Source organism: Centropristis striata, chromosome 19 (genome assembly GCF_030273125.1).
Source record: "Centropristis striata isolate RG_2023a ecotype Rhode Island chromosome 19, C.striata_1.0, whole genome shotgun sequence".
Classification (NCBI taxonomy): domain Eukaryota; kingdom Metazoa; phylum Chordata; class Actinopteri; order Perciformes; family Serranidae; genus Centropristis; species Centropristis striata.
This window is the reverse complement of record NC_081535.1, coordinates 35,507,207-35,521,770: the sequence shown is the minus strand read 5'-3', so window position 1 is coordinate 35,521,770 and position 14,564 is coordinate 35,507,207. Positions and strand designations below refer to the sequence as shown.

General features: G+C 33.1%; 1 protein-coding gene across 1 annotated transcript; it reads left to right on the top strand.

Moving 5' to 3' along the window:
• enoph1 (enolase-phosphatase 1) lies at window positions 1–13,394 on the top strand. The gene is made up of 6 exons (XM_059357665.1): window positions 1–350; window positions 2,316–2,417; window positions 6,513–6,715; window positions 9,521–9,653; window positions 11,310–11,433; window positions 12,492–13,394. The coding sequence occupies exons 1-6, from the start codon at window positions 267–269 to the stop codon at window positions 12,629–12,631; spliced, it is 786 nt and encodes a 261-aa protein (XP_059213648.1). The 5' UTR covers window positions 1–266; the 3' UTR covers window positions 12,632–13,394.
• The last annotated feature ends 1,170 nt before the right edge of the window (window positions 13,395–14,564 follow it).

Sequence of the window (14,564 nt, the reverse complement as noted above, 5' to 3'; positions counted from 1 at the left end):
CTGAACTGCCAGCTGTGAACATGTGTGCTGCTAGCTGCTCCTTCAGTCCAGTCAGTGTTCGCTGCGAGCTGATGGCCAAGCACCGCTAGCAAGCGGCTAAAAACAACAACCCAGGTGCTACGTCTCCATTCCTGAGCGCGTGGATAACCTGTTTACCTGTGCTTCACCTGTCCCGGGTTAGTTAGTTAGAGAACCGCTTTACTTCAACACTGTGCTGCTGCTAATTATAAGCTAACAGCTAACCAGCTGCAGACTCTCCTTAAAAAATGGCCACTGTGTCAATTCCTGCTTGTACCACTGCACTCTTGCTGGATATCGAAGGAACAACAACACCAATCACATTTGTAAAGGTAAGTTATATTATATATATATATATACATATATTTTCTTTATTAGTCCCTTTGTATTCAGGTAGTATAACGTTATATTGTTTAAAATCTAACTAGTTGTCCAATTGTCAGAATAACACAAACCGTGTGACGCGTTCGAGTCACAAAGGAGTTGTCGTAATTTCGATTCGCCAACTTGTCAATAACGTTCACAATAACACCAAAGTCATAATTACAACTGGGGGATCTGTGAAATAACGACTTAGTATATCAAAATAATGACATGGCACTTAAAAATAATGTCTTAGTTTCTCACAATGATGACTTAGTATTTAATACAATGATGTAGTATCTAAAAAATAATGATTTAGTGTCTCAAAATAACCATTAGTATACCAAAACAATGACATAGCACCTAAAAATAATGACTCAGTATTTAATAAATGATTTAGTATCTAAAAATAATGATTTAGTATCTCAAAATAATGATTTAGTTTCCCAAAATAATGACATGGCACTTAAAAAATAATCTTAGTATCTCACAATGATGACTTAGTATTTAATACAATGATGTGGTATCTAAAAAATAATGATTTAGTGTCTCAAAATGACCATTAGTATACCAAAACAACAACAATTACATATTACCTCAACATAATGATTTTGTATCTAAAAATAGTGATTTAGTATCTCAGAGCCGTGCCTTATTTAACGACAGTTTTTTCTTTTCCTGCTTATATATTTTCTTTATTAGTCCCTTTGTATTCAGGTAGTATAACGTTATATTGTTTAAAATCTAACTAGTTGTCCAATTGTCAGAATAACACAAACCGTGTGACGCGTTCGAGTCACAAAGGAGTTGTCGTAATTTCGATTCGCCAACTTGTCAATAACGTTCACAATAACACCAAAGTCATAATTACAACTGGGGCATCTGTGAAATAACGACTTAGTATACAAAAATAATGTCCTAGTATCTCACAATGATGACTTAGTATTTAATACAATGATGTAGTATCTAAAAAATAATGATTTAGTGTCTCAAAATAACCATTAGTATACCAAAACAATGACATAGCACCTAAAAATTATGACTCAGTATTTAATAAATGATTTAGTATCTAAAAAATAATGATTTAGTGTCTCAAAATAACCATTAGTATACCAAAATAATGACATGGCACTTAAAAATAATGTCTTAGTATCTCACAATGATAACTTAGTATTTAATACAATGATGTGGTATCTAAAAAATAATGATTTAGTGTCTCAAAATAACCATTAGTATACCAAAACAATGACATAGCACCTAAAAATAATGACTCAGTATTTAATAAATGATTTAGTATCTAAAAATAATGATTTAGTATCTCAAAATAACGATTTGGTTTCCCAAAATAATGACTTACTACCAAAAAATAATGACGTACTATCTAAAGATAATTTGAATAACAATTTAAATAATCCCTTTCTGCATTAGTCGCTTTTTATTCATGTTACATAACAAAATCGTTTATAATCTTACTATAAAAGTACTGAAATATACGACCTTGTGGTTAAATAATTTGGAAGTGGCTAAAAAACAACAACTGACGAGTCACTTATGCAGAAATCTGCCGTTTAAAGTGCATTAATTAACACTACTTTTAAAGAATATTGTGTTTTATTGTTAATGCATAGAATCAAAGCAAAATTGATTGACCTACTTTGTCATCATACAGCTATTAGGTGTTATCAGATGACGTGAATCTAACTTGATGCTCATTTATCCCACATAGATTGAACGCAACATAACATTCATGCACTACAAATACACAAAACGTCAAAATATTTTGCATCAAAAGCAATAAAGTGAGAAATATGAAGCCTTTTTCTCTTAAATAAATACACTTGAGCGTGTACATTCTGTGTCTGAATTATTTATTTCTCTCAGAGTGTGAGGTGCTTGTGATAACGTGCCTAATGACTCCACTTTGTGTGTTTCAGGATATCTTATTTCCGTACATCAGGGAGCATCTCGAGGAATACTTGTCCACTCACTGGGAGGAAGACGAGTGCAAACAAGATGTCCATCTCCTAAAGAAACAGGTAAAAAAAAGAGTGAGCAGCTTTCAAGACTAAATCAAATTTAAATGCAAATCACTTCCTGTCAACGATCTCGTGGTGTAAACAACTTAGTGAGTGAATGAGGAAAAAGGCTTTAGTACTTAACATGTATGCTATTGTAATAAAGCTATTGATTGTTTTTTATTATTTATTCCATCCATTATTTGCTTGATAAAGTAATTAATCATTTGGTCCATAAAGTGCAAGAAAATAGTAAAATTCAAATACAAATTCACATTTCTTATTTTGTTTGACTAACAGTCCAAAACACAAATATATTGAGTTGAATATCATACCAGATTAGAAAAAAACAGTAAATATTCATATTTTAAGAAGTGCAATATTGCCATTTTTTGCAAAAAAATGGTGAATCGGTTATCAAAAAAATGTTTTGTCCAATTTAAGTTTCAAAACACAAATATATTTACTTTTTTTTTAATCATATATCATTGACAAAACCAGCAAAAAATTCACATCTGAGAAAGTTGAGTATTGGCCTTTTTGCTAGAAAAAAGAAATCATTAATCTGTTACAAAAATAGTTGCTTTTATTGATGGTGATTTGTCCAGATGACAGATTTATTAAATTTTATTCGTAGTAGCTATTGAAAAGCATTTGCAACTAAATTGTACATATGATTAATTTAAGTTTGTCCCCCTGACATTGCAGACTATGTGAGAAAAGAAATTGTAATTTCTACAAAAAAAAAATCGATGTGAATGCTCAAATTAGAGCAGAAAGTCAAAATTTTAACTCTAAAGTCCATGTTTTGTTTTATTTTATTTAATGTAGTCAAGTCCAGAGCCCAAACAACACACATGTCAGGATGCAGGATTGTGAAAATTACACTCACGTACACTACTGGTCAAAAGTTTTAGAACACACCAACTTTTCCAGAATTGAATTGAAAATTATGCAGTTTAATGTCTCAGTGTACTCTGAAATTAATGCACATTTGCAACATTTAAAATTCTTTATTGAGCATGATAGTGTTTTGAAAGTAAAAAAAACGATTCAAAATCACATTTTATGTTGGACTAAAGGACTAAAAAAAGACACAAAATGACAAAAAAAGACACAAAATGACAAAAAAAGACAAAAAGACACAAAATGACTAAAAAAAGACACAAAATGACCAAAGAAAGATACAAAATGACAAAAAAAGACACAAAATGACCAAAAACAGACACAAAATGACTTACAAAGACATGAAAATAATTCAAAAATGGACAAAATAGCCCAAGACTCCATAGAGTTAAGTTGTTAACCCATTTCTTAGACGCAGACTATGAGAAAATAAATTGTAATTTATACAAAAAAAAATCGATGTGAATGCTCAAATTAGAGCAGAAATTCAAAATTTTATATCTAAAGTCCATGTTTTATTTAATTTAATTTAATGTAGTCAAGTCCCGAGCCCAAACAACACACATGTCAGGATGTGAGGATGCAGGATTGTGAAAATTATCCTACGAAAATGTAGTTTATGTCTTAATTTTGCTCAAATTACTGAGAATGGATGCAGTAAAATGGTCTATCACGGTATACAGCTGCATTATTTATTTGGTTTCGTGGTCATAATATGTTGGATACACCTGTGGATGCCAAAAAAACCCCAGATTTATTTTCTTGATTTAATAAAATGTGATTCAAAACCTGGTGGAAGAAGCCTGAACTAAACCTAAGTTGAGTATTGGCCTTTTTGCTAGAAAAAAGAAATCATAGTTGCTTTTATTGATGGTGATTTGTCCAGATGACAGATTTATTAAATTGTATTAGTAGTAGCTTTTGAAAAGCATTTGCAACTAAATCGTACATATGATTACTTTCAGTTTGTGTTAATTGAGTCTGTTGCATTTTTCCCCCTGACATTGCAGACGATGTGAGAAAAGAAATTGTAATTTCTACAAAAAAAAAATCAATGTGAATGCTCAAATTAGAGCAGAAAGTCAAAATACTTTATCTCTAAAGTCCATGTTTTATTTAATTTAATTTAATGTAGTCAAGTCCAGAGCCCAAACAACACACACGTCAGGATGCAGGATTGTGAAAATTCCTACAAAAATTCCTACAAAAATGTAGTTTTTTTTTTTTAATACTTTATTGCAAGGCTTCTTACTTTCACAAACATAATGAGTCATTTCGTTTTCTTTACAATATTGTACCTTGCATTTTTTTCCCCCCTTTTTTTCACGGTATATATTCACAAAGTAAATAACAAAAACATAGGGTAAACAGGCAAACATATATACAAGGCAAACTGGTATTCCCCAAATGAGGATCTCTAAGAAAAGAAATAAACAACAAACTAATGACACAAAACAAAAACAAAAAAAAACAAAAAAATGTAGTTGATGTCTTAATTTTGCTCAAATTACTGAGAATGGATGCAGTAAAATGGTCTATTACGGTATACAGCTGCATTATTTATTTGGTTTTGTGGTCATAATATGTTGGATACACCTGTGGACGCCAAAAAAACCCAGATTTATTTTCTTGATTTAATAAAATGTGATTCAAAACCTGGTGGAAGAAGCCTAAACTAAACCTAAGTTGAGTATTGGCCTTTTTGCTAGAAAAAAGAAATCATAGTTGCTTTTATTGATGGTGATTTGTCCAGATGACAGATTTATTAAATTTTATCAGTAGTAGCTATTGAAAAGCATTTGCAACTAAATTGTACATATGATTCATTTAAGTCTGTTACATTTTGTCCCCCTGACATTGCAGACTATGTGAGAAAAGAAATTGTAATTTCTCCCCAAAAAAATCGATGTGAATGCTCAAATTAGAGCAGAAAGTCAAAAAGTCCATGTTTTATTTAATTTAATTTAATGTAGTCAAGTCCAGAGCCCAAACAACACACGTGTCAGGATGTGAGGATGCAGGATTGTGGAAATTATCCTACAAAAATGTAGTTTATGTCTTAATTTTGCTCAAATTACTGAGAATGGATGCAGTAAAATGGTCTATTACAGTATACAGCTGCATTATTTATTTGGTTTTGTGGTCATAATATGTTGGATACACCTGTGGACGCCAAAAAAACCCAGATTTATTTTCTTGATTTAATAAAATGTGATTGAGAACCTGGTGGAAAAAGCCTGTTGTGCTCCAGACTGCTAGAAAAATAGTTGCTAGAAAAATAGTTGCTTTTATTGATGGTGATTTGTCCAGATGACAAATTTATTAAATTTTATTAGTAATAGCTATTGAAAAGCATTTGCAACTAAATTGCACATATGATTAATTTAAGTTTGTGTTAATTGAGTCTGTTACATTTTGTCCCCCTGACATTGCAGAATATGTGAGAAAATAAATTGTAATTTCTACAAAAAAAAATCGATGTGAATGCTCAAATTAGAGCAGAAAGTCAAAAAGTCCATGTTTTATTTAATTTAATTTAATGTAGTCAAGTCCCGAGCCCAAACAACACACGTGTCAGGATGTGAGGATGCAGGATTGTGAAAATTATCCTACAAAAATGTAGTTTATGTCTTAATTTTGCTCAAATAACTGAGAATGGATGCAGTAAAATGGTCTATTATATAGATAGATAGATAGATAGATAGATGTACTTTATTTATCCCAAGCTGGGAAATTACAGTGTAGCAGCAGCATTACACACAGAGACAATAACAACACAATTAAATAATTAAATAAAAAGAACAACCTAGGCATACTTCAAGCAATAAAATATAAAAATACAATAAAATACAATAAAATGTAATGTAAAAATATAAATAAAGTGTCTAAAGAAGGAGTATGTATTAAGGAGTAGAATTCCAGTGCAGAATAAATATGAATATACAGTATAAAAATGTTGTTGCTATGACACAAATAAGGTGCAATGAACAGTGTGCATAAAAAACACATAAAGTGCATATTTGCAGAGCTGCATTATTTATTTGGTCTTGTGGTCATAATATGTTGGATACACCTGTGGACGCCAAAAAAAACCCAGATTTATTTTCTTGATTGAATAAAATGTGATTGAGAACCTGGTGGAAGAAGCCTGTTGTGCTCCAGAGAGCTCTGGATTTGATTTAGAAACTGACTGAGTGAGTGCTGCTGCAGATTGAGGAGGACATGAGACAGAACCGGTCGTGCCCCGTCCACACCGTGGACCAGACGGTCCACACAGACGAGGAGAAGGCCATTAAGGAAGTGGTGGATAATGTGCTGTGGCAGATGGCGGCGGACAGGAAGTCGACGGCACTCAAACAGCTCCAGGGTCACATGTGGAGGGCGGCGTATTCCTCGGGGAGAATCAAAGGCGAGTAAGTACACTGATCGATTTCCTCTCTTCACTAATCTGATGTTTAGAAACACAACAAGTAATGACTTGGCAAAATGATCCGTATGAATACTGCATGTATGGACTGTTTCACATCATCTCTACATGTTTTTCCAACCTGGTCTCACAGAAATCCGTGAAATAGAAAAAGCCAAAAATTATGACTAATCAAACAGCAATTTGTTCCAGTGTAGCAAAATTTTAGACATAAAAATAGGCAAAAAAACAATAAAATAATTATAATTTAAAAAAATAATAATTAAAAAAAACATAACATTTCAACTTCTGGAGCTATGAACCAGGGTACTTTTCCTTCTAATGATGGTCATCTCCGATAAAGTCAGATCTAATTGATTTTATGTACTCTAGAATTATTATTATTTATCTATATTATTATTATAAGTTCCCTCTGAACTGAAAAACCAACATGGTCTCACAGAAATCCGTGAAATAGCCACGGATTTCGCTTGACTCAAAATCCGTGGAATAGCCACGGAATCGCTCAAATTTCCGTGAAACTGACACGGATTTCGCTACAATGTAAGTTAATGACAGTCATATCCCGTGGCTATTCCATGGATATTTGTTCCTATTGGTTTGTTTCAAGTCACGTGACTTTCAAGGTTCTGGCGTTTTTTTTAGTCATTTTGTGTCTTTTTTTGGTCATTTTGTTGTCTTTTTTGGTCAATTTGTGTCTTTTTGTGGTTATCTTTTGTCATTTTGTGGTCAATTTGAGTCCTTTTTTGCTTAATTTTATGTTATTTTTGGTCATTTTGTGTCATTTTTTGGGACATTTTGTGTCTTTTTTGGGACATTTTGTGTCTTTTTTGGGTCATTTGTGTCTTTTTTTTAGTCATTTTGTGTCTTTTTTTGGTCATTTTGTGTCTTTTTTGGGACATTTTGTGTCTTTTTTGGGACATTTTGTGTCTTTTTTGGGTCATTTGTGTCTTTTTTTTAGTCATTTTGTGTCTTTTTTTGAACCTGGTCTCACAGGAATCCGTGAAATAGCCACGGATTTCGCTTAACTCAAACACCGTGGAATAGCCACAGAATCGCTCAAATTTCCGTGAAACTGACACGGATTTCGCTACAATGCAAGTTAATGACAGTCATATCCCGTGGCTATTCCATGGATATTTGTTCCTATTGGTTTGTTCCAAGTCACGTGACTTTCAAGGTTCTGACGTTTTTTTAGTCATTTTGTGTCTTTTTTTGGTCATTTTGTTGCCTTTTTTTGGTCAATTTGTGTCTTTTTGTGGTTATCTTTTGTCATTTTGTGGTCAATTTGAGTCCTTTTTTGCTTAATTTTATGTTATTTTTGGTCATTTTGTGTCTTTTTTTGTCTTTTTTTTGTCTTTTTTTTTGTAATTTTGTGTCTTTTTTTGGTCATTTTGTGTCTTTTTTGGGACATTTTGTGTCTTTTTTGGGACATTTTGTGTCTTTTTTGGGTCATTTGTGTCTTTTTTTTAGTCATTTTGTGTCTTTTTTTTAACCTGGTCTCACAGGAATCCGTGAAATAGCCACAGATTTCGCTTAACTCAAAATCCGTGGAATAGCCACGGAATCACTCAAATTTCCGTGAAACTGACATGGATTTCGCTACAATGCAAGTTAATGACAGTCATATCCCGTGGCTATTCCATGGATATTTGTTCCTATTGGTTTGTTCCAAGTCACGTGACTTTCAAGGTCCCAGCGGTCAGAACAAAAAACATGGCGGACAGTTCTCTCATTTTTAGTGAAAAAATCAATATTTTGACTTAGTTTCTGAAAAAAAAAATGGATTTTGATCACATTTCTAGCAAGAAATATATGTTTTATTTTCTAAATCTTCACTCAGTGAATGTACATAATCACTTTGTATGTTGGAATAGCCACGGGATATGACTGGCATTAACTTGCTTTGTAGAGAAATCCGTGTCAGTTTCACGGAAATTTGAGCGATTCCGTGGCTATTCCACGGATTTTGAGTCAAGCGAAATCCGTGGCTATTTCACGGATTTCTGTGAGACCATGTTGGTTTTTCAGTTCAGAGGGAACTTATAATAATAATATAGATAAATAATAATAATTCTAGAGTACATAAAATCAATTAGATCTGACTTTATCTGAGATGACCATCATTAGAAGGAAAAGTACCCTGGTTCGTAGCTACAGAAGTTGAAAAGTTATGTTTTTTTGTTTTTTTAAAATTATTTTATTGTTTTTTTTGCCTATTTTTATTTCTAAAATTTTGCTACACTGGAACAAATTGCTGTTTGATTAGTCATCATTTTTGGATGACTACTATTTCAGTTGCACAATTTTATTGGAGTGAATAAAAATGTAAAGTTAATTTATATCTGATCCAAGATGAAAGATGGCAAGTGTAATCTGAAGATGTGTTATTGGAGGGGTTTGATTTATGGATACCAGATGTATGCAAAATGTTTGTTAAAATGTTCAATAAAAAGAAAGTAAAAAAAATAATAATAATAATAATTCTACGAACCCACTTTTTATCAGTGAACTTTATAAAAGTCATTAAGTTATAAAGCCCCCCCTTTTTTCTCTCTCTCTCTCTCTTTCTTTCCTCAGTTATTTATTTATTATTTTTATTTATTTATTTATTTTTTATCATAATTATTGCTATTATTATTATTGTTATAATTTTTTCTTGTATGTGCCTTCTTGTTCTATGTTGTTCACCGTTTGTAAATTAACAAAATGTGCAATAAACATATGTTTAAAAAAAAAAAAAAAGTCATTAAATGATGTTTCTTTCTGGTTCTTTTCTTGTTGCCTACAGGGTGTACCAGGATGTAATCCCGTCCATTAAAACGTGGAGAGAACGAGGCCTCAAAGTGTTCATTTACTCGTCTGGCAGTGTGGAGGCTCAGAAGCTGCTGTTTGGATACTCAGTGGAAGGAGACGTTCTAGATGTGAGTACAGCCGACTCTCATCCTGTGTTTATTTCAGACTCATCAGAAAATTAAACGGTAAATGGACTGCACTTATATACTCCTTTTATCCAAAGCATTACATTTACATTTAGTCATTTAGCAGACGCTTTTATCCAAAGAGACTTACAGGAAGAGTAAAAGCAAACAATGAAAGGTATAGTGCAATAAGAGCTATTAGTGCATCAATAAGTGCTAGTGATGATTCTTTAAGGAGTAGAATTACCACCTAACTTTCCATCAGGGAGCGACCACTCTACCAACCGAGCCACAGTCGCCTAAATTAACATATTTCCTAAAAAACATGCCGAATGCTACGTAGACTTTGAAAAGATTTGGAAACAACTCCTGGAAGACTATCACCTCACACCTGCTCACATCTAAAGTGTTTTAGAGTTTTTACTGGGGATTTCCACCGGGCGCGTTACAGCAGCAGCACGTCAGCTTAGCGAGCCGGCCGTATACACGCGAGATAACGAGATCACGCGATAATCCTGACCATACGGGAGACCGCAAGCTCCCGTGATAAACTTTAAACTCTATTTATACAGTCTATGGATAAACTGTGTGTATAAAGTAAACAACAACAACAACAACCAACAGCTTACTTTGCTTCTCTGAGGTGAAAGATATGTTGATCTGACCATCTATCCTTATAAAAACAATATGTTATGTCATAAATGATTGTATGATGTTCCACTTCAACAATCAGTTTCTTGTCTTCCGTGTCGCCGATCCTCTGAGACCCTTTGATTGATTGATTGATTGATTGATTGATTGATTGATTGATTGATTGATTGATTGCTGATCTGGTGCCCCGGTCATAACATAATGTTGATGTGAAGTAGTTTTAGGCTGCATGAACTGCGTATTGTGTTTTATTTTGAAAGGGGCGGAAGTGTTTTACGCTGATTCTGAGTCGGACTTCCTGTCTGGTGCGATCTGCTCTGTTGAGATTCACGCGATTTGGCAGCGTCTCGCGGAGAAATAGAAGTCCTACCTAATGCTGCGTAGAGACGCTGCTGAGACGCTGCAGTAACGTTACGCTACGCGCCCGGTGGAAACGCTCTCATTGATTAGAGTGTTACCTATTTGCAACGTCATACGCGACGCTGACGTGACGCTGCAGTAACGCGCCCGGTGGAAATCAGGCTTAAGTCTCACACTGAGATTTTAGACAGACTGTGAATCTTGCAGGGTCCTTATTTACAAGATTACAACTAGATTCTTTTAGCATTTTTTACCTACCTTGCATTTTTTTTCCCATCATGCTTTTAGTAAAAACTTACAAAATGGAGGAGAAGCAGCTTTTGGCTCCAGCTGCTCTAGTGTGTGCAGTGGTTTGTGTTGAAAAAAACTCTAGAACCGCTCATCTATTGGTTGTTTGTGTTACGTCACTGTGACTTAAGATAATATCAAACACGTTTGATATGATCACAAACCCAAGACTAGTAAAAGACTGATATGAAACAGAGCAGATTACTACCTTAAACTTAAACTACTAAAGACTTTTAGTTTTTAGTCTGGGACTGTGAAAATCGTTTGGTTTAATCCCAGCATTAATGAATTAAAAACAATTATAAATTCATGCTGTTAATGTTTTATATACTATGGCTAATATTTTTCTTATTATTTCAGTTATTAGATGGACACTTTGACACCAATATAGGAGCTAAAGTGGACGCCAAAAGTTATGAGAGGATTGCAGAGAGGATCGGTTGTCAACCAGAGGAAATCACGTTCTTGACCGACGTCACTCGAGGTAAATATGTTATAGCAGTAATATGGTTATGACAGGTCTCTGCATTTTAAATACATATTAATAAATAAAGCCTTTAGGATTTAGTACTGTACTTTTATTTTGTTTTATTATATCACCCTCTACGGAGCCCCTAAAGGGACATGGTGAAAATAAAAATAAAAATGTGGTATCTCGTGAGCACGAGAAATGTTTCTCGTGCTCACGAGAGAAACAGAAGATACTTTCTCGTGAGCACGAGATACTTTTCTCGTGAGCACTTTGTGCAATAAAATGATTTATTGTGCCGTGCGATAGAGCCGATACGCATGTTTTGTCTTTACTGTTGTATTGTGTACAGCCTTTATAAAGCTCTGTTGGGAGAGCTTGTGTGAAATATTATTTCTGCCTTCGCCACTGGTAGTATTCCCTCTGGGTCCAAAACGGATTGCACTACATACACAAAGTTTCTAGTGACCCGCAATCCTTCTGATCTGCATCTCTCAGTCATCATCTGGTATCCATGGAGACACCCGGTGGCGAAGGCAGAAATAATATTTCGGGTGGGCCAGTACAAAAGTGGATGGGCCATCTTTTCCCAGAAAAAGGACTCGTAAAAATGTAGAACTATAAAAATGACAAATATAGACAAACTGGAAAAATAGTGACTATTTTACTTTGCAACATTATGCATATTACAAAGGAAATGACAGCAAAACACTGCCTATAACACAAGCTCTCCCAACAGAGCTCTATAAAGGCTGTACACAATACAACAGGAAAGACTATATATATATATATATATATATATATATATATATAATAGCCCAAGACTCCATAGAGTTAAGTTGTTAACCCATTTCTTGTTCCCTGAAAAAGGCCTACTTGTATAATTCTGAAATGTACATTATTTTTCAGTTTTGGTTAAGCTTACCTTTTTTTATTTACCTCTGGCAGTTCACCACTTACCTTTGGACCCTTTCAAGCTGTTCATTTGACTTGAACTGCTTGAATTTCAATAAAAAACTGGAAAAATTGGGGTGTTGTAAAACTTTTGACCGGTAGTGTATTTGTCGTTGCAGAGGCTAAAGCAGCTGAAGAAGCGGGGATGAAGGTGGTGGTGGTGGTGCGACCCGGGAACATGGAGCTGACGGATGACGAGCGTTCCCACTATAACCTGGTTTCATCCTTTAGCCAACTTGAACTGACGGGACAGGTTTAACACGGAGCGAGGAGGCAGAAAACTTCTCTGACTTCATTTCATAATGACCTGTTCCTTCTCTTCTTTGCCCTTCTCACCTCCCTCCCTTTTTTTTTTTTTTTTTTTTTGCAACTCTAATGTTTTTGTTTGTTGACAGTTGAAGTTGTAGGAGGAGATGCTGCTGGGACTCTCCCAGTCTGCCCAGTCTGCCTTTCACATCTACGGAGCGTAATCGCTCTCATCGGACCATTTGATTGACTGTGAAGAGGAAAGAAAAGCTGTAAATAAATAAATAAAAAAAAGAAACACAGCCTGAAGGGAAACTGCACACAACCTGTGAAGTTACTTTACCTTTTTACCTTTTACATGAAGCGTACACGGTTGTTCTCCAATCAGAACTTTCCAACTGTTTGTGTCGTATTTGTCACCGTTTTGTAAACATTTTTCCATCCATGTGCTGTTTTCTCCCTCTACACATACACACGCGTGTTGCAGAAGTTTTATCCAGTGATTGTAATGTTTTAGAAAGTAGTAGAAGCTACAGTATAGATGCACTGAGCAGAGACGCTGCTGACAGGAAGTTCTCATTTCAGACTTTGTCTTGACTAGTCTCTCTCCCCTCAGCAGGTGAATGGTGTCTATTTAAATGTGCCATCCTTGTAATGTTGGTGTTGGAAAGTTACCCTTAAAAAAAATTGCCAAATTGATGATTTATTTGTGTGAAACATAATTGGTATTATTCAGGAAATGATCTAAAAACTTCCAATAAATGCCTTGTCTCACACAGAGTCTGTCTGCTCCCTCCGTCCAAACGCTTATGTCCAATTATTAATTAAAATACTAGATGGAAACATTTAGACTGTAACTCTAAGTTTAAAGGTCCCATATATATAATATATATATATATATTTTATATATTTTCTATATAAATATATATTATATATATATATAATATATATATACTATATATTATATATATATATATAATATATATATATACTATATATTATATATATATATATTATATAAATATCCACTTAAGTTATTTTACAATTAACTTTAAAAATATGGATAATATACAGTAAATATCTATTTTTAAAATATATATATATATAGAATAAAGTTGTTTTTGTTGTTATTTTTTGTTTTGTTTGTTGTTATAATATATATATAATATATTCTATATATATAATATATTATAAATATATATTATATATATATCCACTTAAGTTATTTTACAATTAACTTTAAAAATATGGATAATATACAGTAAATATATTTAAAGAAAAAAAATAGAATAAAGGTGTTTTTTATTTTAATATGGATATTATTAATAATAATAATACTTTGGATAAAAGTGCTATATAAGTGGGTTAGTCCATTTAGTATTATTTTTATTTACATAGAATTTACTGTCATTTAAAATTCAAGACCACTAGGCAATTGAATTATACTGTAAAAAAATCTATAATGTCCCATTAAATTAATTTACAGATTTAAATGTCCTTTTTATGGTATTTTCACTTGCATGTAGAAAAAGCGTTGAAAAAAAATCCTTTGAAATAATACAGTGAATAAACAAGTTTTTTTTAAACTTTAATTACTTTTTTTTTTTTTTCATTTTTGCCTCCTCTCTATATATTTTTTAACATTAAATTCACTGTAATTTAACAATCAAGACTAATACTGTAAAAATCGTAAATGTCCCATTTATTAATTTATGGATTTCAACTTTTAGTTTTGGTTAATATTTGTGATAAAATAAATGTACCCTTTTTTATTATTTTTATTTTTCATTTGCACTTAATGTAGAGGAAAACAAAACAAGAAGACTCTGTCAAGTAATACAGTACATTTCTGAAAATACCCTTTTCTTTTACAGTGTAGGTGATCTATAGATACTGTGAAAGTATCAAACACTTAAGGGGGTAAATACAGTATTGACCGTACGACA

What these genes read in the sequence shown, in the direction of transcription:
- enoph1 (XM_059357665.1), top strand. Translation starts at nt 267, where the DNA reads ATGGCCACTGTGTCAATTCCTGCTTGTACCACTGCACTCTTGCTGGAT. An exon ending in CACCAATCACATTTGTAAAG is followed by an intron (nt 351 to 2,315) that starts GTAAGTTATATT and finishes TGTGTGTTTCAG; the next exon opens with GATATCTTATTTCCGTACAT. An exon ending in TCGGGGAGAATCAAAGGCGA is followed by an intron (nt 6,716 to 9,520) that starts GTAAGTACACTG and finishes TGTTGCCTACAG; the next exon opens with GGTGTACCAGGATGTAATCC.